The sequence below is a fragment of the Eretmochelys imbricata genome, chromosome 13 (genome assembly GCF_965152235.1).
Source record: "Eretmochelys imbricata isolate rEreImb1 chromosome 13, rEreImb1.hap1, whole genome shotgun sequence".
In the NCBI taxonomy this organism is placed as follows: domain Eukaryota; kingdom Metazoa; phylum Chordata; order Testudines; family Cheloniidae; genus Eretmochelys; species Eretmochelys imbricata.
In genome coordinates, this window is record NC_135584.1 from 14,206,954 (window position 1) to 14,234,750 (window position 27,797).

Consider the following 27,797-nt stretch of genomic DNA (forward strand, 5'->3'; position numbering starts at 1 on the left):
CATGTTTCGGCTGCAACTAAACTTTGTGAAGAAGCCAGAAATGTTTGTGAATCTGCCCCTTTTTTGGTGAGCAGTTGTCAGTAGAGGAGGCTGTATCCAAGTAATGAGGCCTGTAGCATCAAAGAGACAGTGATGTAATAAAGAAGCAACTTTCTGCAAAGCAAATGGGACTTTCCGGGAATTCTAAGGTGCCTGTGAAAACCTGTGGTCAGTTGCCTTCTCTTAATTTGATAGATTCCTTCATAGGCATGCATCAACTTTGTATCAATAAACTTTTTTTTTTTCATAGCACAGCAAATATGGGAAATAATTTGACTGTTCAAGAAGAACCTGAAGACCAAGAAAATGTGTGCACAACAGAGAATTATCAGGTAACGGAGAAATATTCATTCTAATGTTCCTTGGCTACTGTTACATTAATAAGAATGGACAAGAATCTGGGTGCCTAACTCCCTTTTCTGCTTTTGAAAATCCCACCCTTATTGTATACAACCTTCCTATATTAAGGCCTGGATTCTGGATTCCCTATTCCCATGTGTATAGTGTGGGAGGAAAGGATGCATGGACATCATAATCTTGAGGTGCAATCTTGTCCTCATTGGTGTCAATGGGGAAACCCCTATTGACTTCACTGGGGCCAGAATTTCACTCCTGTCCCCTTTGATGGGATCAACAAAGCAATAAATTCCATTGATTTAGGTGCCTAAATGCCTTAATATCTGGGCCTCAGGCACGAAAACCCAGATTTCTAAAGATATTTAAGCATTGCTCCACTCAGTTTCTAAGGTTCTAAGTCAATTTGAAAATGGGACTTAAGCTTCGAAGTCACTTAAACACTTTAAAAATCTTTACCAGGTATCTTCTGCTACACTGGTGTGTGCAAATTCATGCAAATGTTTATTCTAAGGCATGCAGCTGAACGATATATTATTTGATGTTTCAGGTTGTGTCTGAACCACCAGCCAGTGCTAAAAATGGACCTGTCACAATTCAGGTTGTACAGACTGTTTCTTCTGTAAACGATAAAGGTATGTACTGGAAAGGGAAGACTGTCACATCCACTCTGCTTTTGCTAGCAGCTAGGAAGATACAAGGTTAAAGCTGAAGCAATAAGAAGCAATGTTTATTGTCAGATGAAGAGATTAGCTCATGTGTCTGCTCAGACTTGTGAATAGGGGCTTGTGGTTTTCAAAGCTCAGGCCTTTCAAGAAGATAAGATAGCAAAGAGAGCAGCTAATACAAATACTCTCATTAAGCTGTTTAATCAGATTAGGTGTTTGCTGCTGCAAATTGCACCTGAACTATAAAGAGTTATACTTTAGACTGAAAGTAGACTGAAAGTAGACTGAATATTTAGGACCGGATAAATCATTAGCCCAGGCTGGCACAAAGGGGTTAAGTACAGGTGAAAACCTGGCACAGGGACGCTTTATGCCTCTCCCTGAGCCCAAGATGCAGGGGTGTTCTGGGGTGGACTGAGGATGGACTAAAAGAAAAGGAGTACTTGTGGCACCTTAGAGACTAACCAATTTATTTGAGCATAAGCTTTCATGAGCTACAGCTCACTTCATCGGAGGCATACTGTGGAGCTCAAATAAATTGCTTAGTCGCTAAGGTGCCACAAGTACTCCTTTTCTTTTTGCGAATACAGACTAACACGGCTGCTACTCTGAAACCTGAGGATGGACTGGAGTTGTTGTAGGTGGGCCAAACAAGGAAGGGAATGATTTAAGGGTGGGAAGCAGTGTGGCTGGGACATCTTACTTCCCAAGTATTTTGTGCCCCTGCATAGCCCCAGAAGAGCCATTGCAGCAAGGGGCACAAGTGAGGGCAGCCCTGAAGGCTCCACCAACCCTTGCAAGTCCTGGAAGAGAGGTCCAAACTGCCTTTTCTCTGTCCCAGTGCTTGCAGCCATGCCAGTGAAGGGCTGAATCCGCCTCTTAGAGATGCTCTGAGATTGTGGGTACATGGTGGGAAGGTGTGTCACCAAGTGGAACGGAGGAGAACGTATAACGTGTTGATGGGAGCAAAAGCTCCCTGCGAGCAACAGTCAGCAGCAGCACCAGTGATACCCAGTGTAGAGTTACCAAGTGATTTCATTGTGCTCTTGTGCCAAGTGGAGAATGCACTGGTCACTGGCATAGACACTGATCATTAGAAAGGGGAGGCAGGAGAATAGATGGTAGATAGTGTCGGGAGGTTTACTATTCGTTGCTGGAGTGTCTCCTAGGGACTCATCTGGGGACTAGCTCTCGACAAGTCTGATGCCCTCTCCTTCAGTTGCTTGCCATGTGGTGTCTCTCTCTCTCTCTCTTTCCAGACTAGATTGCTCCCACTTCATGGCTTGGCCCTCCTGCCAGGTCACTACAGTTCTCCCCTTCCAAGGTCTCAATGTCCCACTGGACAACCGGCAGTCTTCTGCTCTACTGCCTAGTCCAGACCACTTCCCCAGTGGCTAATAGGGGAACTGGGCCTATCCTTTACTCCAGGTTCCAGCACAGTGACCCTATGTCTAGCAACCACAGTGTATGCAATCTCAAACCCTATTGCTCTTTCTCTGGGCTCCATCCTATCTTTCTTTAGCCCCTCACCCCAGGCTACTACTGGAGCTTTCTCTACTCCCTGTGGCTAGTCCACCCCCATCAGATTCTTGCTAGAGAGTCTGCATTTGCAGGCAGGATGCCAGGGCTTACATCCCCTAGGACTCCTCCTCTTCCCTTTCCAACTCCCCCTCTCTCCGGAGTTCCTCCCATACAACCTCCTCCTACTACATACTTCCTCTCTTTGTACTTAGCCCAGCTCAGCTTCATCAGCCATTAGGCCTCATCAGTCCTGACTTTCCTCCAGGTGCAGCCTGTCATGGGGTTAATTGGCCCTTTTTTCCTACTCAGGCCTTGTGTGGGGTAGACACCCCACCCCAGCTGGGTTGGAAGAATGGGGATTGCATGGGTTAGAAACATGTTAGGGTATTTTAAGTGCTCCTATCCCACCATTTCTAACAGAATCAGACCTACAGGAAATAAAATGTTTACCTAATCTGTGTCCCTGTGCCGCTCTGCCAAAAGTATTCTTCAATGGAGGTTGAGGGTGCTCAGGGCTGCTCAACAATTGGATCATCATACATTTACAGTCGTCGTAACACAGATATAATACATGTTTAGATGTATTATATCTGTGTTACGACGACTGTAAATGTATGATGAGCCAATTCTTTTTTATAAATAAAAACTATGCCAATAAAATGCCCTGAATTTAAAAGTTTATTTTGAAATTGCCAGATGAACTCCAGTGGTAGGATCAACATAGGTGTGGCAGAATCATACAAAACCTTGAAAGTTAGGATGCACCTGATACTGACAGAGGATGGAGGCCAGTGAAATGAGCTGAAAAAATATTGCAGCCCTGTGACAATATTGACTTGTTTGCTAATGAGTTACACAGGTTGATTATTTTGATCTTCAGTAAGTGTGTATGTAAGATCAGGGCAAAGAAATCAGATTGGGGGGTGGGGAGAGGGGCATTTTATGCCAGATCTTCAGCTAGTATAAATTAACCTAGCTCCAGTGATCTGGACCTTAATCTGCTCAGCGTGACTATATTCTGGTCTTCTGACATCCACACAAATTGTTAAGAGTTTCAGGATTTAAGCCATATTTCTAGATTGCTAACAAGATTGGGATGTAAAGGAGGGCAAGTTGCATGGTATTGCACAGCTACCAAATAAATGAGATTACTAGTATATATAAATAATTTATGTCCCAAAATAAAGTGGTGTTAAATGAGAGGAAGGTTTAGAAACCAAATGAATATTTCTTAGGGATTTCAGTAATAAACATGTAAACATTCACTTTTATCCTCTCCTCTCAACTTTTGGCTAAAATCAAGTCCAATCTTACACGTTGGATGAGTTTTTGGTCTGGAACGCAGAAGTCAGGGCTCCAGAAGCTAATACAAGTTATACTTAAGTGGAGAAAAATCAGTACACTGATTGCAAAAAAATCACTTTGCTGACTCTAAAATACAGGGGGTGGGAATGTGCAAACTCAGGCTTGGAGGTGAGCTTCTGGAGCCCTGACTTTTGTGTTGCAGACAGAAAACATATCCAATATGCATTTTTATTAATCTATGTCTCTGGCTTGATCTATAACAATTTTAGTAAGTGTCATGGTAAGAATGTTACATATGTTCATAAACCAGGAGTGGGCAAACTTTTTGGTTCGAGAGCCACATCGGAGTTGCGAAACTTTATGGAGGGCCAGGTAGGGAAGGCTGTGCCTCCCCAAACAGCCTGGACCCAACCCCCTATCCGCCCCCTCCCGCTTCCTGCTCCCTGACTGCCCCCCTCAGAACCCCCGACCCATCCAACACCGCCCTCCCCCCCCGCTCCTTGTCCCCTGACCACCCCAGACCACCCCCTCCCGGGACCCCTGCCCCTAACCACCCCCTAGGACCCCACCCCCTATCCAACCCTCCTGCTCCCAGACCCCGACTGCCCTGACCCCTATCCTGACTGCCTCCCGGGACCCCACCCCCTATCCAACTCCCCCTGCTCCCTGTCCCCTGACTGCCCCGATCCCTATCCACACCCCCACCCCTAACCGCCCCATGGGACCCCACCCTCTATCCAACCCCCCTGCTTCCTGTCCCTTGACTGCCCCCTGGGACCCCTGCCCCTTATCCAACCTCTCCCCGCCCCCTTACCACACTGCTTAGAGCAGCAGAAGCTCGCAGCCATGCCGCCGCCCTGCCCAGCAGCAGCAGCGGGCCAGAGCACCGGCGGCGCGGTGCACAGAGGCTACGGAGGAGGAGGGACAGCAGGGAAGGGGCCAGGGGGCTAGCCTCCCTGGCTGGGAGCTCAGGGGCTGGGCAGGATGGTCCTGTGGGCCATAGTTTGCCCACCCCTGTACTAAACATTCATGACTCATTTTCTGATTCCTGATTATGTTCTTGGCTACTCTTGGGATATTGTTTTGACTAAGAAAAAACTATTAGAACCTCCTTTCTTTTACATTTGTATATAGTACAAGCAATAAGTTGAGACAAGATGTTACAAGTCCTAACTCCCTTAACAGAGGAGATGTTAGTGGGTAAAAGGCCAATACACTAGTAAATTGATTGTTTTTGATGCGATCTACAGTACAGACACAGAATGTCTCGGGGAAAGTAGTAATAACATGACTGTCCCCCAGACCTGATTAAGACATGGATCCATTTTTTTTCATGTAGAGGTCACCTAACTATGATCCTGAATTGTGCCACTGACTGGCACTTTAACAGTGTTTTTTATTTACAGAGATCACCCATACGCTTAGTTATTAAAGAAAGTAAATTCTCCAGGAGAACACAGTTTGTGTCTTTCCTCTGTAACAGGCTGCTCCTGAACACAACATAAAATGGCAGCTCCTTTCATTAGATGTCTAGAAATTTAAAGGTACAGTACACAGAAGAGAAATCATAATTTACATAGCTACGTATATGTGAGAGACCAGGTGTGGGGAGGCAATATATGTTGAGTTGGTCCAATAAAAGATATTACCTCACCCACCTTGTTTCTCTAATATCCTGGGACTAACACAGTTACAACAACAGAGCATAACTGCATATGTGACCATCAGGACTGTAGCGTGGTTTGGAAATATGGTTAACCAAGGATTCAGTCACATCTACACTGCAAGACCAAAGCCTGTTTTATCTGTGTTTAGGGACTATCATAATGTAATTCAGCCCTCTGACCTGTGTGACTGTAATAGTCTGCCCTGGACATTAGTTTACTATTTTGTGTATAACTACAGTACATAGGTGGAGCCTTCTCTTTTTGTACATAGAACATATGTCAATATCATGTATAAATTGTGGGTGTTAGCTCAATACTTGAATGATTAACACTATTTGACTTGGTTCAGCTCACATATAGCTGCCTTTTCCTTCCTGTTTTCCAAACTATACTGTCGGGGGGGGGGGGGCGGGGGGAAACCCACTGGTCAGTGTATGCTATCCATATACCTTCATGACTGGTCCACAGAGACTCTTGTCCATGGGGCTCAACAGTAGAGCAAATGCAAAGAGCCATCTGCCTGAATGACCTTGTCTCCTACATGTTCCCTGAAGCCTGCAGATTAAGTCAGTGGAACTCCTACCTTACTGCACAGCGGTTCAAATCCCCAGTGCAAGAATCCTGGAAACATGGCTGGATTCCCCTCCCTTATGTGAGTTATTGCCACAGAGGGAAGAATGGAGTTTTGATTAGTTACTGCTACATACATGGACTGTTTTTCTTTTGCTAAGAAAGCTAGATCCCCTCTGATATAAATATGTATCGACTTCATTTATGGATCTCTCTCTTACATGCACACACCTACCATTGTTACCAACATACAGCTTTTCTCCAAATATGTCCATGTGGTGAGCTAGCAGGCAGTTAATTAAGGTATCAGCCAAAGGCCTGGTGAAATTTATGAAGCAGGGAATTGTACTTACAATCAGAGGTTATTTTTTCCAGAGCAAGGGAAGAATGCTGCATGATTCTGAATTTCATGATTTCCCCTATTTTTTTTCTTTTTGATTCTTGGTGAGTTAATATATGAACGGACATAATGTGACTCCAAACTTTGTGACTTTTTTAAATAACATAATATAAACCTTTTGCTATGAGTCTTATTGAGGTTTTATGTCAGTTTTACATCCCTCCTCTCACCAAAATTTCATTAAACTTGCAATTTCAACAAAATGGGTATATTAGTACCAAAAACATGCTTTTTCTTAGATTTTCAATTTAGGAATATGGTTACATGCATGCTCAATCCCATCTATACTGCAAGATCAAGACTTATTTAACTGAAGACAAACATCATGTAACCTAGCCCCCTGACCTGTCTATATTGTTTAGTTTTAATTTTCAGATTAATCACTCAAAGAAAAGGACCCATTTTCACTTAGAAACAAGCCTGATTTTACTTGAGAAACTGCCCCATTTTCGCTCCACAGAATCAATTACCTGAGGAAATATGTAAATCTTTATGTGCAAGTAGTTTTGCATTTCATCGGGTGTCTCTGATACATCTTTAGACAGAAAAAACAAATGAGAAATGAAATTGTGGCTGTATACACCTAATTGTCTCTGAAGACTCAAATCCTGCAATGAATCCCATGTAGATGGACCCCTGAACTGACACAGAGTCCCACTGATGTCAGGAATCTATCTAGAGACCATTGCAAGGCAGTAACCTAAATGTCTGATGCATTAGAAAAATTGGAAGTATGGTGTGATTCAAGGCTGGGGTTTTTCAGAGCTGCCTTGATGATCCGGATATCCAGTTCCCATTAATTCTAACCGGAACTGCACATACAGAATCCTTAGGCAGCTTTGCAAATATCAGCTGAAAAGAACCCAGTGATGCGTGGGTGGTGGTGACGTGCATTTTCTCAAAGAGAAGCCATTTAGGGTCAGTTTCACTCAAGGGAATGAGAGCTTTCCATCAGTTTCAACAGGTGAAGGATCAGACCTTTTCATCAGTTTCAACAGGTGAAGGATCAGACCTTTTGACTCCTAAAGAATCCCAATAAAGATGAGAAAGGCCACAGTTTTCAAGAGTGCTCAGCACCAACACGAGGGGACAGATTTTCAAAAGAGCTCAGCACGTTGGTGGTGTGTGCTGGATGCTGCGTTCTTTTGAAAATCTATCTGTAAATATCACAATGGCACCCTATGAGTGCTGAGCACTGTCATAAGCTAGCCCTTATTTAGATGCCTAAATGAGAACTGACCTTGTTTGAAAATTTGGTCCCAGTTCCGGGTGCAGAATGCTTGAAAATTTGGCCCTGGACTGTTTTGAACATTTGGCCGCAAGTGCTCAGGCATGGTTGTTCTATGCTGCCAACCACATCTTTTAAATGTCTCTTTGCTTTCCTTTTGGAAACTATTTAATTTCTCTTCCCACCTGTTATTTTTGAAGCCTTGTTAAAGCATCCTGCTACGTGCTGAGAAAACACTGGTTGGTAGCCTTATTGTTTCAATTCACATTTCTACAGATACAGCAGAGTGAATGTTACTAGTGTTTCTCCTGCCTGGGACATTTTCCATTTCTCGCTGCTTACACATATCAGCTACTAAATATTGTTTCCAGTCTTATCTAGAACTTTATTATTAAGTGAAAACTACCAGTATGCTACAGCCAGTAGAAATATCTAGCCTTTGAACATTTTTCTGGAACAGTAAAAGAATGTTCAGCTGCATTATGGTGCAAAGCCTCAATTCCATACTGTTTAGTTGTAATAAATCTTAAATAGCCTATTAACCCCGCTGCATACCACCAGAAGTTTTCAATTGTGCCCCTGCCAACAGTTATGCATCATCTCTATCAGATCCAAATCTTTATCTTGTTAATTTCTTACTGTGCTTTCCAACAACGCCCTTACCATGTGGGAGTTGTTTGTATTTAATGGTATATTTGGTAAATAGGTGGATTTCACACACCCATCTGCTAATATAACAAAAGTAATCCAGAGAGTTAAATTACTCCTCTGATACAACTAAAGGGAATAACATTGTTTGGAAGGCTCCATTGCCATCTGCTACTCATCAGTGTGGGTGGATCGGTGGCTGCCTCCCTAGGTGCATTGCTCTGGAGCTGGAGGCAAAGGTAAAGTTACAGTACAGTTCTGTTGGATTGTAAAGCTTTTCTGCATGAACATATTGATCCAGTTTAACAGGGGACTGTTGAGGGGGAAAAAAAGGAAAGTAACACAATGGCGCTCAATAAGCAACCTCCCAACAAACATTTCAGGAAAAATTTCATGTCAGTGGCCTACATCCAGGCTTCAGCCCAAAGTTACACAGCTGTTTTCCAAGTCTAGGAGCCTAGAGAGCAAAGCAACCCTAAACAATTAAGTGATTTGACTCCTGGGTGGGGTGATCAAAAGGCTGAGCAGCTTTAAAGACACTTTCCCTTGTGCAGAATGAGTGAACTGCTTAGTGATTTGAAGGAACAGATTATGCAACCCAGACCCAAGCAGTCTCAGGGGTTGGGGGGGGGGGGGACAGGGGCGGTCTATGGGAGGCTTAGACTTACCAGGATCCCCCTGTGGAAGATGGTTGGTTCAGTGTTTTAAAATTTTTGAAATGCTTTTGTTCTAAATACTTTGTTTTAAGAAGGCTGCCTAGTGACTGTCATTGCTACTGGAGAGAACAGAACTGCATGTGCTGAACCTAATTCAGATCTGCTGAGGTAACCACAGTTGATATGCAGACCAGTGCCACCCAAGGACTGGTCTGAGATTAGGAGAAACATACCATTCTTCCCTCCCTTCTGTAGGGTAACCAGATGTCCCAATTTTATAGGGACAGTCCTGATTTCCTTATATAGGCACCTATTACCCCTCACCCTGCCCCGATTTTTCTCACTTGCTTTCTGGTCACCCTACCCTTCCCCAACCCAGAAGTAACAGCTCAAGGCCCGACACCTGAGGGGATACATTCAAAGAGACCAGGAGAGGGTCAGAAGTGCAATTAATTTGGTAACTATAACAAATGGCATTCTTCTCTGCTTGTCCAGTAAAATGCTGCTGCAGAGTTGTCAGATAGTTACAATATTGCAGCCCAAAATGGTTACATATCAAGAGTGCTGCTTGCAGATAATCTGTAAAGAGCACTGCGTTCTGAGAGGGATGGAGCAAAGTCATCCAGCCACCACCAGTTTGAAACTTTGCCCTATAACATAGATTTCTGAATGAGAATTTCATTCTATGAAGAATATTAGCTTGAAAAGGGAGAAAACAAATTTACTATGCTCATAAGTGAGGCTCTAATACCTTTGAAAATAGATGATCTTTTAGTCAGATCAAAACTTCTTTTAGCAAACCATTGGGGTGTGCCATGTAAATACATACAAAGTGGGTGAGGTAATATACATACAGCAGGGGGGAACTCTTAAATGTACAGCAATTTTAACAATACAATAACAATGACATTTTAAATATCTGGGAAAAGAAAGTCACATACTAATTAGATATACTGAAAATTAAATGAAAAGGTGAAAATTTAAAATAGAAAAAATCCTTCTTGTATGACTACATATTTAGAATCCTTTAAAATGTGTATTACTCACCAGAAGCACTGCGGTGGCTCATTCAAGGCTATTACAGTCCATCGTGCTAGACAACACTGATGGACTTTTAAAAGGGTTTTAGGCTGACATGCAAATTTTAGTTTAAGAACATAAAGATGTTTTTGAATTGTAAGAAAGTTGCAATATCTGAAACAATGAATCAGAGTGGTAACTGTGTTAGTCAACTAGGAGTTCGGTGGCACCTTTAAGACTAACAGATTTATTTGGGCTTAAGCCTTCGTGCGTAAAAAACCCACTTCTTCAGATGCATGGAGTCATCTGTCATTGCAATATTTCATTTTGATAACATTTAGTCATCTCATTTAGACTTTGATATTAAAACATTATTTTAAAAATATGATGTTATATTTAATATTTTAAAATAATATACAAGTTAACAAAACTAATCAAAATGATAAAGTAAAAATGAAACATTTTGACATTATTGAAACTAAACAAGAAAGTTGAAATTCAACTGTTAGATGTTTCATTGTGAATATTTTGTTGAAATCAACAGATTCCCCCGAACAATCTTGATTTCAACAAAACTGCAATTTGTGATGGAAACTATTCTGTCAAAAATTTAACCAGCGCTAGTCATGTACTTGCTTTAGTTGGCAATTCATTTAATTGTTATTAATTATCAAAATTAACTACTACAAATTCATAGTCACTTGTCAAATAAAACTCATTTGTGATCATCTGTTAGTCTAGTCCTGGATGATCCAAATGACCAGGGGCTATTAAAGAGTAGAAGACTCAGTTCGGAATGTCTTTGTATTTATGGATTGAAACTAGACTTTTAAAGTTGATTGGATGGTTATTCTCAACCTTCCATTCAAGACATGAAAAACTCTAAGCTCACGCAGTGCAGCTGCTCTTCTTTTTGGTGATAATTAGAGACATAAGTACTTTCTTGGCTTCACAAGCTATGTTTTAAAAAATGAGAATTTAACAAGATTCTCTCTCTAAAAAACACAGCATCTTTTATGATATAAGCATCTTTATTTCCAGTGGACTTTTCTTGTCCTTGTTATTAACTGGAAAAAAAATGTCCATTTACCTTTTTGTTCTTTTTTTCTGGGTTGTCTTCCACATCCCTATCTGAATTCCTGAAATTCCTTCTCAAGTTTTCTTTCTCTAAATTACTAAGTGAAGGCCAGATACTGCAGTCCCTTCTCCGGCAAAACTCCTGAGGAAGTTCAGGAACTACACTAGACACCTTTAAAAATCTCAGCCAGTGCCGATCTGCATCTTTAGGCACCTAAGTAGATTCATAGATTCATAGATATTTAGGTCAGAAGGGACCACTATGATTATCCAGTCTGACCTCCTGCACAACACAGGCCACAGAATTTCACCCACCACTCCTGCAAAAAACATCTCACCTATGTCTGTGCTATTGAAGTCCTCAAATCGTGGTTTAAAGACTTCAAGGAGCAGAGCATCCTCCAGCAAGTGACCCGTGTCCCATGCTACAGAGGAAGGCGAAAAACCTCCAGGGCCTCTTCCAATCTGCCTTGGAGGAAAATTCCTTCCCGACCCCAAATATGGCGATCAGCTAAACCCTGAGTATATGGGCAAGATTCATCAGCCAGATACTACAGAAAATTCTTTCCTGGGTAACTCAGATCCCTTTAACCTTTAACAATCTGGCCCTGTGTGCTTAGAGAGAGATATCAATAGTTAGTAGACCTTAAATTGATAGGGGAGTAGCTATTTAATAATTGTATGCAAACTTCTCTTTGCATGCACAGATGCTCAAACAAATGCACACTGAATATTGCAGAAGCAATTAGATAATATTGTTTTATTAAAGGATAACAAAATTGTTGCCAGAATAAGTTATTTTCTTACATAAGCAGTAACAGGGAAGGCATAAAATGTGAGATTACCTTTTAAAGTACAGAGCTGGAAAAGGAAAAAATCTGTTTATTGACAAACACAAGTTAATGAAACCCACACACACACACATGAGGAAGGAGGAGGAAAATACCAGATTGAAAGTGGTAAAAGTAGAGAAACTAAATGAACCGGCCCTTTTGGCATCTGGTAAGAACCTCACCTTGGTGATGAATCTCATTGTCACAGCCCTCAGTTTTCATCAGTTGTTTCCTTCCCTGCTGGCAAGCCTTTCAACAAATCCTATTTACATTCACCCTGGCATATCAGCTGACTCCTAAAGCTCTGTCTTTCTCTTGTCACTCCAGTTTATAGAAGGTTCCCACCTGCTGGTTGGTAGGCAGTAGTAGAATGGAGACAGCAGTATCTGGAGTCTAAACTAGTTACTCAAAGAGTTAACTTTATGACAAGAGTGTAAATTTGATTTACTTGTTGTGTATGGACCTAGGAACCCTCTTCTTGTCAACTCTTTGAAATGGGCCACCCACATTACTACTACAAAAGTGATTTTTCCTCCCTTGGTATTCTATTGATAATTAAATTGTCTCATTAGACTGACCCCCCACCTGGTAAGGCAACTCCCATCTTTTCATGTACTACATATAAATATATATGCTACTGTATTTTCCACTCCATGTGCATCTGATGAAGTGGGTTTTAGCCCACGAAAGCTTATGCCCAAATAAATTTGTTAGTCTCTAAGGTGCCACAAGGACTCCTCGTTGTTCTCTCTTTATTCTTTGTCTGTACATCACCTAGCACAATGGGGTATCGATTCATGACTGAGCTCCTAAGCACTACCACAATATAAATAATAATATATTCATCTTAGCTACACTGTGCATGCTGCTGTAAGTCAGATTTCTCTTGTGCTCTATCAAGAAAAATCTCAGCAGAGTCATACTGTTGATCGTCAAGGACTATGATGTCCTTACTGCGCAATGGGAAAGGATCAAAATGAAATATTCTAGGCAGCATTGTTGTGATGTTCAAATTGTCATCTGCTGAACTAAGCCATTGTCTCAGCCATGTTACTGAACGTGAACTACTTCTTTATGCCGCTGCTTCTTAGGTGATACCCGCTAGTACTGTTGCCTTTCAAGCATTTAATTTGAAGTGTACGAAAACTTAAAGGCAAAATGCTAAACAAGGTGAAATTTGAGGAATTTTTTTCACAGTTCATTGCCAACTAGACAACAGTCTGTTTTACTGAAAAACTGATCATTTTGCATGGGGTTTTGGCTAAAAAAAAATGGGTGCTTTCCCCAAGAATGAGCCCATTTCAATGCAAAAATTGGCCCATTTTAAGTAAAAAAATTTAAAATATGAAGTTTAAAAAAAAATCAAATGTTGAAAGTCCAATTTCAATGTTTCTCTGTTAAGATGGGCATTTTAGCAAGTTTTACAGAAAAGCATGGATGTGTTTACATAGCGCCTAGCACAATGGGATCCTGTTCTGAGTGGGATCTTTGGGTGCTGCCACGATATAAATATTAGATGACAAAATAAAGCAAACTGTAGAGGGTACCCAACTGGCATAGAGAGGCTAAGTGACTTTCCCAAGGGATCACATGGGAAGTCTGTGGCAGAATAGGGCTGAAGTTGGGTCTTCCAAGTTCTAGGCTAGTGCCCTAATCACTGGGCCATCCTTCCTCTCCCATCTCACTGTACCTCAGTTTCCCATCTGTAAAATGGAGTTGGGAATACTTTCTGCCCCTCCCCTTGTTAGTCTTTTTCTAGTTAGGGTAGAAGTCTGAGGAAAGAAATCATGGGCTTGATCCTAGGCTGGTGCTGAGCACCACAACTCTCACTGACTTCAGTGAGAACAGAGAACATCAGAAACTCAGAGAATCGGGCCTCAAAGCTAAGCAGAAGCTCACATTTTGTACCACAGAACACCACATTTACTTAACACATTGCAGTATATATTGTCTTCACACAGGCATTGCATTTTAGAATGAGTTTATTAAAGCTCTAGACCACCATGATTAATAGGATAACTTCCCCGCTTTGTTGGATAATTGCTGTTTTATGTTTCTATTTGCAGTGGATGCAAGGACAAGTGTTGAACAGAATAATGTGGCCGTTTCTTCCGAGAAGACAATAGAGATAAGCTCCACTTCTGATGCAAATGGAAAAAATCCTGGGACTGAGGCCAAGAAACCCATGCCAGCTGCAAAATTTCGTTTTCTCTTTGCTTTTTCACGGCCTGTACCAGGACGTACTGAAGAGCAAGCTACAGACTCATCAGTTGGATCATCTAAGCTTGATGTCAGTTCAGAGATGCCTGAAGTGAACAAAGCATCAAGTGAGATAGCAGATAGTCCTGCAACAGCTGTGCTGGAGGAAGGGTCCGATAAAAACCTAAGCCAGGCCCCTTCTACAGCAGAACTTAGTGACACTGAACTAATAGCATTAGCATCACCTGAGACAGAGGACGAAGCCTTATCAAAGACAAAACAAGTAACTTTCTTTGACAGACTCTTCAACCTGGAAAAGGGGAAGGAGAAAGAAAAGAGTAAGACACAAGTTGAAACCCAAGAGGAAAGCCAGACTACAGAAATTCCTGACGCAGGTATCGCAGAGGAAGAGGCTGCTGGATTACAGAGCACACCAAACAATGTCCCACAGGGGAAGGCAAGTGTTTGAATGGGAATATCAATTTCTTCCTTAATGAAATCTCTTAGGAATCTTAATGGTGCAGGACAGCATCATGTTCTGATGGTTGTATGAATCAGGCAGCAAATATCTTTGTTTTGTAGTGTGACTCCCCCACTTATCAGGGGTATCTAACAATCTCTGGAAGATGAAAAAAAGCTGTGGCATCTGTTTCATGACAAAATTGGTGATGTCTGACGTACAGCTTAAGTTCATTTATATTTTTACCAAAGACTTGGGCAAGATAGCTATATTCATGCTTCATTAGTCTAGATGATGAACACCAGCTGGCTGCAAGTGTAAAAAATGTACTTGGAGCACAAGTGACTTTCATGCTTTAGGAGCTCAGTGTCTGATATTGAATGGTTTTAGGAAATTCTTTAGGCATATTTCACATGAAGCTTATAAAATACTAACTTACTCATTTTATGCACTAGCTACCTCTGAATATCATACATATTAGGTCACAACCTTTAGTGAAGACTAGAATACCATAGTAACTCTTCGCACTTTGTATGTGTAGTGCTCTTCATCCAAAGAATGAAAATTCTTTAGAATGGATAGGAATGAATTTTAGAGACAGGGAAAATGAAGCATTAAGAAGTTAAGTGACTTGCCCAAGGTCATATGCTAGTCAGTAGCAGAGCTGGAAATAGACCTTGACTCTCTTGTGTGCTTTATAGAAAAGATCTCAGCATTTGAGATAAGCAATTGTTTTGTATCTATACCAATTGTTCTGATGCTACTTTTGAGTTGCTTTATACTTGTCTCAAATGTGATGGCTCTTTTTACTCTTCCTGTGAATAGCGGGTAGTAGCAAGAAGTAAATGTGCAGTGGTTTATTATTAATTTTATTTTATTTTTTATTTATGAAGGGCTGTTAGCACTCTGAAGTAGAACTAGTGGAATGTAGGAGGAAATGTAATCAGAGTTCTTTCTGTTTTTAAATGATTATTAATAGGTTCTTAAACTTAATGGGGCAAATCAACATAGCTTCACTGACTTCAACACAGTAACGCTACTTTACAACAGCTGAGCATCCAGCCCAAATTTTTTCTAAGGGATGAGTTCAGGCTTCATCTGTAAATTTTTATACCATCAAAATTACTAGAGATTGATTTTGCATATCATGGCACTTCAAGGATGGCTATGTTGCTCAAAGGGCCAGCCCCTCACCAGGTGTAAAGTGGTGTAACTCTGCTGTTTGCTTCAATGTGCTAATTTGCATCAGCTGAGGATCTAGCTCAAATATTTTTATGATCTCTGGGGAAAAAAGACATTATAAAAACTGGACAGCTGTTTACTAGAATCTATGGAGGAAAAGGCAATTTTAAGAGCAATTATTATTTTGATGGCTCTAGTATAAGTCTTCTAATTACATTAATGGTGGAATATCACTAACTGCTGCCTTGAGCACTGTTGACAATGTCTCTGAACGAGATCTGTTTGCCTTCTGAATATATTATTGCAGTAATGTTTCTAAAATAAGTCTCTCTTTTTCTACTCTGAAATTCATCCCCCCCTCCCCCCCCACCCCCAAGGTTTGGTATCTCAGTTCTGGAGGATCTCAGCCCCAGAATAAATCTATTTATCAATTTTTTTTTTAAGGCTTGCCAGTTTCTTTTAAGATAAGAGTTTGAAAGAATAGAAGTTTACTGATAATAAATGTGTTTTTGTGCCTGTCCTTCAAAAATGGTGCACAATCACTGGGTATTTCAGACAGCTAATTTCTAACATATGGGATATAGTGCCTATGCACACTTGTGTATTTGTGTTTTGACTTGGACTCATGGAATCTAAAATCATCCACTGTTTAAAGCAGAGCTGAATAAATAATCCACAATGAATAATGTATTCAGTACATATTACCTTTTCTTTCAGTTTGCAAATTATCCAGGGAAAGACTGATATTCTGCCAGTATTAAAAAATATTTACAAATTTCTTCAGGATTAAGTCTTGGCCTATAGCTGATTAGAATTGTTACCTTTACAGTTAAATATAAAATTCACAATTCATGCTTTGTTTGTTAATTTCTTTAGACTTGACCTATGCCATTTTACTTTACTAGGAATGGTTTGCTCACAAGTAAACCCCTGAGAGGAGACACAACTTATACCATAAATAAAGAATGTTTTTAGAGCTATGTCTTATGCCTGTTCCCCAAACAAAATAAGCTATATCAGCAAACCGACATTGCTATAACTGCATCTACAGTAGGGATTTTTGGTAGTATAAAAATGTTATAGAGAATCACACCCCTCGCTGACTGGCAAACACTTCTAGATGGCCTGTGATTCTCTTTTTTTATGTTAAGCAAGCACAAAGCAAACATTTCAAATTGCATATTTGATTATAAAATGGGCAGTGTACAGTTCATGCTGTTGGTTGGTGCAAGCAGTGAAACATGAAGCATACATTGTACACTGCAATACATAATCAAAAGTAGCTTTTCACTAGGAATTTGAGTTAAACATTTGCTTGTTGTGAACAAATTCTCACTCTGTAAACCTCAAGCATGCGAGCGTTTGTTAAAAGTGAACATCAATGCATCATAAACATGATCAAATCAAAGTAAACTTTTCCAACTCAGACAATTACACGTTAGAAATGTTTCTGCTATTCCACAGCTCTAGCTTGGATACTTGGACATCTGCTACTGTTACTCATGTTGAATACTACCTTCAACCCCAATCCTGTAAAGACCTATACATATGAAATCAATGGGACTACTTGGAGTAGTAAAGTTAAGCACATGCATAAGTATTTGCAGGATTGGGGCCTTAGTTTGCATATAAGGCCTTTGGAATTCAGTGGAACCACTTGTGGACTAACTCCCTGATTCTGTAAATACTCTTAACTTTCAGCATGCAAATGGTCCCAGTGAAGTCACAAATGTACATAGGTGCTTGTAGGGTAAGGGCCTCAATTGGTACTCAATGTGAGAGTGAAACTTCAGCCTTAGCCTTGACTTTTGTGGCATTTCTTTGTATATTTGAGGGACAGAACACAAAAAGGCAGGGGGTGTGGGAGCCTGAGACCTTTCATGATGAGCCAGGAATGAACATTGTATAGCCAGATTAAACGAGGTGATAAAAATGCTGTCAAATTTATAATTATTCTTGAGTTGCTGAGCTTTGCTTTAATTCCATCTGATTAAACTAAGGCCTGGCCTCTGTCTTCAAATACACGCATACTATGTTTCCTGTAAAACTAGTAACTTTGCATGTATGATGGCAGAAGGATTAAGATTTAAAATTATACCCAAAATCCCCCAAACAGTTGCTAATTTAACTTGATTGTGTCTGCACAATGTTACACAATTAAAAAGAAACTCAAGTTATTGCTGTTAGCACATTATCGGTTTTGGTGGATTGTGATTTGTAGCCTTTATAAGAGCCTGTTCAAGTCAAAACATCACTGAGGTTGAGAACCAACAAATAACCAGGTTTCAGAGTAACAGCCGTGTTAGTCTGTATTCACAAAAAGAAAAGGAGTACTTGTGGCACCTTAGAGACTAACCAATTTATTTGAGCATAAGCTTTCGTGAGCTACAGCTCACTTCATCGGATGCATACTGTGGAAAGTGTAGAAGATCTTTTATACACACAAAGCATGAAAAAATACCTCCCCCCCACCCCACTCTCCTGCTGGCAATAGCTTATCTAAAGTGACCACTCTCCTTAAAATGTGTATGATAATCAAGGTGGGCCATTTCCAGCACAAATCCAGGGTTTAACAAGAGCGTCTGAGGGGGGGAGGGGTTAGGAAAAAACAAGGGGAAATAGGTTACCTTGCATAATTACTTAGCCACTCCCAGTCTCTATTCAAGCCTAAGTTAATTGTATCCAATTTGCAAATGAATTCCAATTCAACAGTCTCTCGCTGGAGTCTGGATTTGAAGTATTTTTGTTGAAGAATTGCCACTTTCATGTCTGTAATCGCGTGACCAGAGAGATTGAAGTGTTCTCCGACTGGTTTATGAATGTTATAATTCTTGACATCTGATTTGTGTCCATTTATTCTTTTACGTAGAGACTGTCCAGTTTGACCAATGTACATGGCAGAGGGGCATTGCTGGCACATGATGGCATATATCACATTGGTGGATGTGCAGGTGAACGAGCCTCTGATAGTGTGGCTGATGTTATTAGGCCCTGTGATGGTGTCCCCTGAATAGATATGTGGGCACAGTTGGCAACGGGCTTTGTTACAAGGATAGGTTCCTGGGTTAGTGGTTCTGTTGTGTGGTATGTGGTTGCTGGTGAGTATTTGCTTCAGGTTGGGGGGCTGTCTGTAGGCAACGACTGGCCTGTCTCCCAGGATTTGTGAGAGTGTTGGGTCATCCTTCAGGATAGGTTGTAGATCCTTAATAATGCATTGGAGGGGTTTTAGTTGGGGGCTGAAGGTGACGGCTAGTGGCGTTCTGTTATTTTCTTTGTTAGGCCTGTCCTGTAGTAGGTGACTTCTGGGAACTTTTCTGGCTCTATCAATCTGTTTCTTCAGTTCCGCAGGTGGGTATTGTAGTTGTAAGAATGCTTGATAGAGATCTTGTAGGTGTTTGTCTCTGTCTGAGGGGTTGGAGCAAATGCGGTTGTATCACAGAGCTTGGCTGTAGACGATGGATCGTATGGTGTGGTCAGGGTGAAAGCTGGAGGCATGTAGGTAGGAATAGCGGCCAGTAGGTTTCCAGTATAGGGTGGTGTTTATGTGACCATCGTTTATTAGCACTGTACCCTCCTCAGACGTTCTTGTTAAACCCTGGATTTGTGCTGGAAATGGCCCACTTTGATTATCATTCACATTGTAAGGAGAGTGATCACTTTAGATAAGCTATTGCCAGCAGGAGAGTGGGGTGGGGGGAGGTATTTTTTCATGCTTTGTGTGTATAAAAGATCTTCTGCACTTTCCACAGTATGCATCCGATGAAGTGAGCTGTAACTCACAAAAGCTTATGCTCAAATAAATTGGTTGGTCTCTAAGGTGCCACAAGTACTCCTTTTCTTTTAACAAATAACCAGTTACACTGCTGGTAAGTGAAGGATAGACTCCACAGTTTTAATTTAGGAGTTGCACAAGCATTCAGTGTTTGACAAACCAGTCTTTATTTTCGTGGTCTACAAAACTACATTCACATCACAGCATAATCAAAACAAGGACAGGATTCATGAATTGATGAAGAATTTACTATTTAAGCCAAAGAAAAGATAAATTATTTGCCTGAAATGTTTCACTGAGCCAGGATTCATACAAACAAAAGTGTTGGCAGGATTACATTCTTTTGATACGTTTTTCTAATGACTGAACTAAGATTCTAGTATAAACCCTTAATTACTCAAAAGCTTGGCTCCTTATAGAAATGCATTTACCCAGGAACATTTAGCTCCTAATGCTGACTTTCCTCCTATGTTATTTCCAGAGGTTTTTTTATTAGCATTTGTCATTGTGGAATGTGCTGATGCAGAGCATTTTGTGGATATTTAAATACAGCTCTAGATTGTGAGGTTCCATATTTATTACCTCCTCCTGACTTACACTGTAAGGGACTGATGCTGCATTCCTTACTTCAGAAAATTCCTGTTGAAAGTAGTGCTGGGCCACAATTAAAGCCCCATATCACGACACAGGTTTGGGTCTGAATTTGCAGCTTGAATGTTGATGGAGGCTAACAGTTTAGGGAAGCTCCTTGTACAAAACGGGTGATTATAGGGCAAAAAGGTAACTGTGTGTGAAACTGTCCAGAAGAAAAGGTGTATGTATCTCGTGAGTGCAATTTGCTTGTTTGCTCCTCTGTGCACCCATTTTGCTGATGCAGTTTGGTTGCTTGCATATGAAAATATGAGCTGTGCAACATGTGGGGGGGTCTACTGAGGGGAAAGAAAGGGTCACTGAGGATTTAGTTGTGCTTTGTGGCATGTTGGGCTTTGAGTTGGCTCTGGTAGCATGGTGCCTCAGGCTCTTTAAATCCTCCACCTCTCTGCACACTGTGTAGCCTGGCTCTCATAGGAGAGTGTTTCAGTTCAGCAATGAGATGCGTTGGAACGGCTGTATGAACATAAAGAACCTACTCCTACTTGACCAATGATGGCCGCAAGACAGTCCTGTGTTTGTTTTGTGTGTGTGTGTCTTTCATTTCTATTTGAGAGTATGTTTGTGAGAAATAGAGAGAAACTCAGGTTAACGTCACTAAACAATTCTCACTGAAGTTCTTTTGCTGATGTCACCAGTTTCAAGCACTCTGTTGAGGCTAGTTTTGCTTAGCAATGTATATTCTGCGTCCTGTTTTTTTGGTCTGTTGCCTCACACTTAACTGTCCCTTTCCCATCTGAAGCAGAGCTAGCTTTTATCACGTGTCCAGTACCACTATACATGGCATCCTTGGAAGAATGGCCACTGAAACTGGCACAGACTGCATGTGTTTTACAGGGAACATACTGTTCTTGGAAAGGCTTTGGCCTGTAATTGCCAGCTGTACAAACAATTGTGTCAGGTCCTTGCAAGAAATTTCTAAATAGCCTGTTAAACCATTCTGAGCCATTGTGATGCATATCTTTCTGTGGTAGACTTGCAAAATGGTGGCTTGGAGATTTAAGCAGGTAAAATCCTGTTATTGCTAATGAAACCAGTGTACTTAACTCCTTGCCTACAGGTCTCAAAATGTACCCCACTCTGTGCACATTTCACAACACCAAAGAAACCCTCTAGTAAAGTTTTTTAATTGCATTCATGATTTCACATGCTCAGAATTCCTCTTCCCTCCTCCCCCAGCCCACCACTTGCCCATACAAATATATGCTCCTTTGTAAATCATATGTAAATAGTTCTTTTAAAATTCTGTGATACAGAAGAAGAAAATCTCAGAAACATGACCCAAAGCAATATTTCTTTGAAAAAGTGGAGATTGATAAAAATGCCTAATGGCAGGTTGATGGAAACCTCCTGTCCGCCTTTCTAACGCCAGCGAGTCCTTTCTCTCAAGGTATTTCAAAGCTACCACCTACTGAAGATACATTGCAACTTTTTTTTTCAATTTTGTCCCTCAAAGAAAGTGGGAACGTCATCTCCTAACGGCTATTACTACTACTAGTGTCACCGGTTTCTCTGCCCCTGGTAAATCCATACTGCAGTTTCAAGAAAATATACTGTATGATTATAAGTTGTTATTAGTATTGAAATAACACTTAGAGGCCACTACCAAGATTAGGGCCCCCTTGTGCCGGGCCCTGTAATTATTGAGTGTTATATGTGTGCGTGCATGCGTGTCTGTCTGTCTCTGTGTACAGACAGACAGCCCCTGCTCTGAAGAACTCCGTCTAAATAGACAAGGCAGACAAAGGGTTGGAGAAATGTAGTATTAATGTCATCCCCACTTTACAGATGAGGAATTATGCTCAGAGAGATTAAAGCCGAGATTAACAAAGGTATTTAGGTACCTAAAGATGCAGATAGGTGACTAACTCCTAATGACTTCCAATGGGAGTTAGGTGCCTAATCTCCACAGGTGCTTTTGTATCTACAGCTAGGCACCTACCTGCATTTTTAGGTGCCTAAATACCTTTGTAAATCTGGCCCTGTGTGATTTGCCAGGATTATACTGGAAGCCTATAGCAGAGCTGAGAAACAAACCCTGATCTCCCAAGTCTAGAGCCTACCTTACTACTCAGAGATTTCTGGTGATTGGATTTGCATGAGTGTCCCTTTCTTATCTTGTCCCCCAGTGCTCTGCAAGGCGTATAGACAGCCCCTGTATCAGCACTTGAGCTGTGCTCGAATGTTCCGGATGGCGTTCTGGTATTTCTGATGGGGTGCAATGAAGAGGGGAGCACAATGGAGGGGGTCAGGAGGCACAAAAGAGAGAGGTAGGGGAGCCATGCCCTCCTCCCACAGCTAGCTCTGAGCAGCAACCCAGAAGCCACGGCTTCTCCTCACGGGCATGCCCAAGCCAGCAATGTGGGGCGGCTCTGCAGTAGGGGTCAGTTGCCTGCATCCTCACCCAATGGGGAGCCCCTGCTGGCGTTCTGGCACTGTGGGCTAGGAGGAGAGGCCAAGGCATGGCCAAGAAGGGAGGTAGAAGCTGCTGGGTCTACACTCAGAGCCGGCCAAGGGGGAGGCTTGGGCACTCCTTCATTGTGCCCTGTCCCTGCCTTCCCTATGGCCAGTGCTGTGGGCACCCTCTTCTTCCCCCCAGAGAGCCCTGTGCCACTGCACAGGCTGAAGGGTCCTGGCAGGAGTATAGAGCCCCCCCCACCCCCTTTTTGCTGCCAGTGAGTAAGTCGACTCACAGTGATGTCATCAAGGCTTTTTTTTTTTTTTTTTAGAACTCAAGCACAGCTCTGTATAGCAGTCTTCATGCTAAACATCCTCCCCCCTGAGAAAATAACAGCGGCCTGCTCCATGAGCAGTGGAGGTACAAGGGTACAAGGAACCTTCCTTCCATACCCTCCTTATGCCCCAACTTGTGTAGTACATCTAGAGACCAGGCTGAATTCAGTCCCTGTGCTCTCTGAGTGCAAAAACTCCTTCCTCCCTATTCACTGGGGAGGTGCTCGCTACCCAGGGGAGTGGCAGGGAGGTGGTGGGGCTGGGCTAGGGAGCTCCTGTGCTCGTCCTGGGACAGGCAGCTTGATCTAACTATAAGTAAACGAATCAATATAAACTCAGATGCATTTGTCTGCACTGTACTGCACTCATCACTATAGTTACCTAGACAATAAAGTACCTTCTCAAAATGCCAATATTTACCTCCTGGAGAGGAGGTAAACTTTGTTGAGGGAGTGAAAAGGGCAGTATGTCCCTAGTGCATTTAAAAATGCACTTCCATTTTAGTTTATTTAGCTCATTAGTGAATACGTCACTAAAGGGTACAGAAATATTTCTCTTTCTGCTGTTTTTTTCCTTTTTTTGTTGTAATATCTGCACCCCTGGTGGGTGTGGAATAGAAGGTAAAAAACTAGTAACTGATAAGATCTTAGGCCCCAAGTCAATAATGCATTGAAACAGTACTGAATCAGAACATCTCTGCACTGAATACAGGAATGGACTACACTTACAGTACAATACTGCATAGATCATTCTAGCATAAAATCTGTTTTCTTGCCATGGTTTAGTAGATTATAATTAGAGCTGGTCGAAAAATTTTGAATGTTCAAAATTTGTAAAAAGTTTTTGATTTTTTTTCCAATTATTTTTACAAAAAATCTTATGGATGATCAAAAAATTGTAAGTTTGACATTTCCAAGAAAAAATTGAATTTTTTTTTAAAAAGTTTCTAATTTTTTGTTATTATGTTTAATAATGAAGCTTTGTTTCTGAGATGTAAGCAAAAATTAAAGAAAACCCCACAAACCCATTTAACAGAAAACAACCCACAAGCTTTTAAAGGCTCCAGGTTCCATATTGGTTATCTGATCTATGAACAGACTTTGCATGTGTCGTTATTCCTTCAAGCATGACAGACTGGAGTCATTTAAAGTAATTGGGGTGTGCTGTTTGCCATGAAAAAGGAGGAGCAAGAAGAAATGGCAGGGTTCATAACAGGTCTCTGAGCTGTACGTTGGACCCCGACCTGGCTGCTGGTCTTTCTAGTGTACTGCATTGGTATTTTCAAGGCAAAACTTATTATTATTATTTTTTTAAGAACTGCAAAATCTCTTTCTTCACATCTCAAACTAGTGTGTTTGATGGCACTACAAGAAAGCAAACTGACAATGGGAACAACTGCCTGGTGGCATCCTTACAGCAAAGGACTGCAAACAGTAAATTAGAGCTTAAGAAAAAAGGACTATAGCCCGCCTGAAGGTGAAGAGTGGTGCATTAACAGAGTCACCAGTAGGTAAGACAGCTATTCAGTTTGGTGAGGAGGCTACCCATCCTGGGAGGGTATAGTGCAGCCTGGGCTGCACGCTTGCTCCCAGCAGAAATACCCATTTCCAAATGAATGGCTACTGAGCATCTCGTTTCTATAATGTGGATAACAGCTCAGCACCATGGTCTCCCCATTATGCCAATCCCCCATGCAGAAAAGCAGTGTGTGCATCTCAGCAAAGACTCGATCCTATATCCATTGAAGTTGATGGTAATGCTGCCATTGACTTTAATTGTGCAGGATCAAACGTCCTATGTAAATCTCATTTCTGCTCTCTATCAGCATCAAGCAAGACCTTAGAACAACAAGAAGCTAAAGGTACGAGAATAATTTCATGTCCAGGACCACCAGAGCTGATTGGAAAATGGAATTGCTATCCCATAGGAAATTTTGACATTTCAAAATTTATTTTCCCCGAGAAAAGTGGGTGCATGGAGAATACTTAAATATTAATTGCAATGTTCACTTTTTGAAATTCTGCCTGAATGGTGAAAGAGGGACACTTGTTTTGCACCTTCTGCCTCATAAAATGTAAGTTATGTGGTTCAGTTCATACATACTGATCAGTGAGTAGTCTTGAGACTAAAACTTAGTGGCTTAGTAAATGGATGGATGGTGCCGTGTAGCTGAGTGCAGTTTTCATTAATTCCTGCTATTTTACCATAACTAACACATCTCATTGAAACCATTTTTTTCCCAATTTGCCCCAGTCTTTGATGTATTAATATCTCCAGTAGGGCAAAACTATTGAAAACATTAAAGTAGAGACTGGTATCACTAGGTCCAAGTACCAGCCATTAAGACAGGGACAACTTAGGACCCACATTTTCCAAACTGTGCATGTGCCAAAACGCATAGAAGTAAATGCCTACTTTGCAAATGCCACTGTGCAAATGAATGGTTAATGCAACGTGGTAATTTACACATTCGGGGTGAGTGAGGATCCTAGCGTCTACATATAAAGACTAAAATGGGCGACATATTAAAGAAAAAGGACAAAACAAGCTATATAGTTAAGTGGTTTTAAAAAAATAAATAAGTTCAAGGGATGATTAACTTAATTACCTGAGGGTTCAAAGGCCAGATATTTATCTAGTGTAAATAAGCATGGCTGCATTGAATTCCACTATATAATTATTATCTATTTAGAAAGAAGGAGCATTTCTCAGTCCTTAATCAGAGACATTGGATATAAGAAAATTACAGAAAACTATCTGGATTAAAATTATAGGGGGCCCAATTTTCAGTGGAACCTCAACCGAACCTCATCTTGTATGAACACTTCTTTTGCATAGCCCATCCAGCAGTCCCATCCGTGCACCTGCATACCTAGCTGGTAGGACTTTTGCTATCTCATAGTGATCTTCTGTTAGAGATACAAGGCAGGTGAGGTAATATCTTTTATTGAACCAACTTCTGTTGGTGAGAGAGACAAGCTGTTGAGCTTACAGAGCTCTTTTTCGGGCTCTTCATAGATCTTCTGCGTCCTGCTGCTCTTCATGTAGGCTTTTGAAATGAAGACAATTGGGCCATCTTCTCCTCTCCCCTTCTGCAGCATGGAAAGGTGCAGAATGGAGTAGGTGTGGGGAGGCCCCAGGAAAGTGAGAGAGAATTATGCACCCACTGTGAAGTTGCTTCTTATCGATCTGGAAGAAGCTCAGCTCCCTCAAGATAGGTGGATATAGGCAGACCAAAAGGGGAGAAGTTGAGGAAACAGCCCGTCTCTGTGATGCGTTCCCCTCTCAGGATAGAGTGCAGTTTGAATCATCAGTTGTTATTGTTCTGGGCAGAGAAATACAAGCTGAGCACTCCCCCAATACAGGCATTTTCAGCTGACCGGTTATGGCCAGATTCTGGTCCCCCTATGCCATCACAGCAGTATGGAAAGGCCAGAACAGGGGAAAGAACCTGGCTTATTGTTTGTTGGGTCACAAACTCTAACTCTGAAAAACTTTACTCATGTGATCTGTCCTACTTACTGCAACAGGACTGCTCACATAAGTAGGATTTGCAGGAGCAAGCCCCAAAAATAGATTAATGGAGAAAGGGAACCTGAGTGTTAATAAAGGGGGGAAAGAAGAATATGCCCAATCATTGTTCAAAGAGTCATTTATACGTAAAACACTGTAAACTGAAATTGAATTCACTCATGTTCATGTGTATAAATCCATACAGTGGTGGTTAACTGATCTATTAGCCTCTTTAGAGTTACAAAGTTATCTACTAGGAGCAGAGATCCCTAACTGGTCTGCTTGCACTTTGCTAATCGCACTGTTATTTGTTAGTTACAATGAGATCCACTGCATTTGAATAGTCTGCTACCTGAGCCCTTAAAGCCCAGAGCCCGATCCTACAAGGTGTTCAGTGCCCCAACATCCACAGACTTCAGTGAAGATGGGGAGGGTCAGTACCTCTCAAGAGGCACTTAGGAATTTGCAAGATCAAGACCTAAAGATGTGTGAGGGCTCACACTTTTATGTTATTTCTTTTATGTATTCATGTAAAAGATATTTGGGAAGGGGGAGGTGAATTTTTTGCACAGCTCTTTAGGTAGTTTCTGAGTCATCAGGGTGTCAAGATTGTAAATAATGAAGACAGTCTAAGGGCCACATTTTCTAAGAGTTCCAGGTTTTGAGAAAAGCTCAACAGGGTGGATATTGTACTCTTTTGAAAATCAGGCTGTAAATGTACTAACGGCAGCTACTAAGCACTTCTGAAAATCTGGCCCTTATTTACTGCTTACATGGGAAGTGAGCTTCTTTGAAAATAGATTCCCAATTCTGAGTGTGAGCATAGGAAGAACTGTCCTGATTGTACTGTTTGGAAAATCTGGCCCCGCTGACAGACAGCTGTGTGTGGCTTAAAAAGCTAGAGTTATTGTTGATATTTGGTGATGGTTTGAGAGGTTTTTTTAATATTGTTTGCGTTTTCTAAATAAAAATTATTTCTGGAAATTGCAGAATATTGAGGAGCAGAAGCTTTCTTTGTATGTTGTAATCAGACACTGCGGCTTCAAAGGCCAAAATCTCAGCCATTTGTTCCTGTTCACAAGTGCTAAGCCATGTTGGTAGAAAAAGGGGGTTGTTTTGCTGCATGCAACTTTATTTGCTATGTGTGTTATACTCTGTAGCTCAGAACAGTGTTCCTCTTGCCAGCTGCAAATGCTTACTACATTAGAAGAGAGGGACAAAAAGATTTGTATAAATGCTCGATTGTTCTGAATATGTAGGCTGGATAAGTATGGCTGGAATTGGGGTTATGACTCTGAGAG

The 27,797-nt window shown here is 41.3% G+C and overlaps 1 protein-coding gene across 1 annotated transcript in view; it reads left to right on the forward strand.

Annotated features, from left to right (window-relative positions):
* The first annotated feature begins 299 nt into the window (after positions 1 to 299).
* BCAS1 (brain enriched myelin associated protein 1) overlaps positions 300 to 27,797 on the forward strand; it is a 78,688-nt gene continuing 51,190 nt past the window's right edge. The window contains exons 1-3 of the mRNA XM_077832320.1: positions 300 to 371; positions 944 to 1,028; positions 14,053 to 14,642. Coding sequence (XP_077688446.1) covers positions 300 to 371; positions 944 to 1,028; positions 14,053 to 14,642 — 747 coding nt within the window. The remainder of the gene's footprint in view (positions 372 to 943; positions 1,029 to 14,052; positions 14,643 to 27,797) is intronic.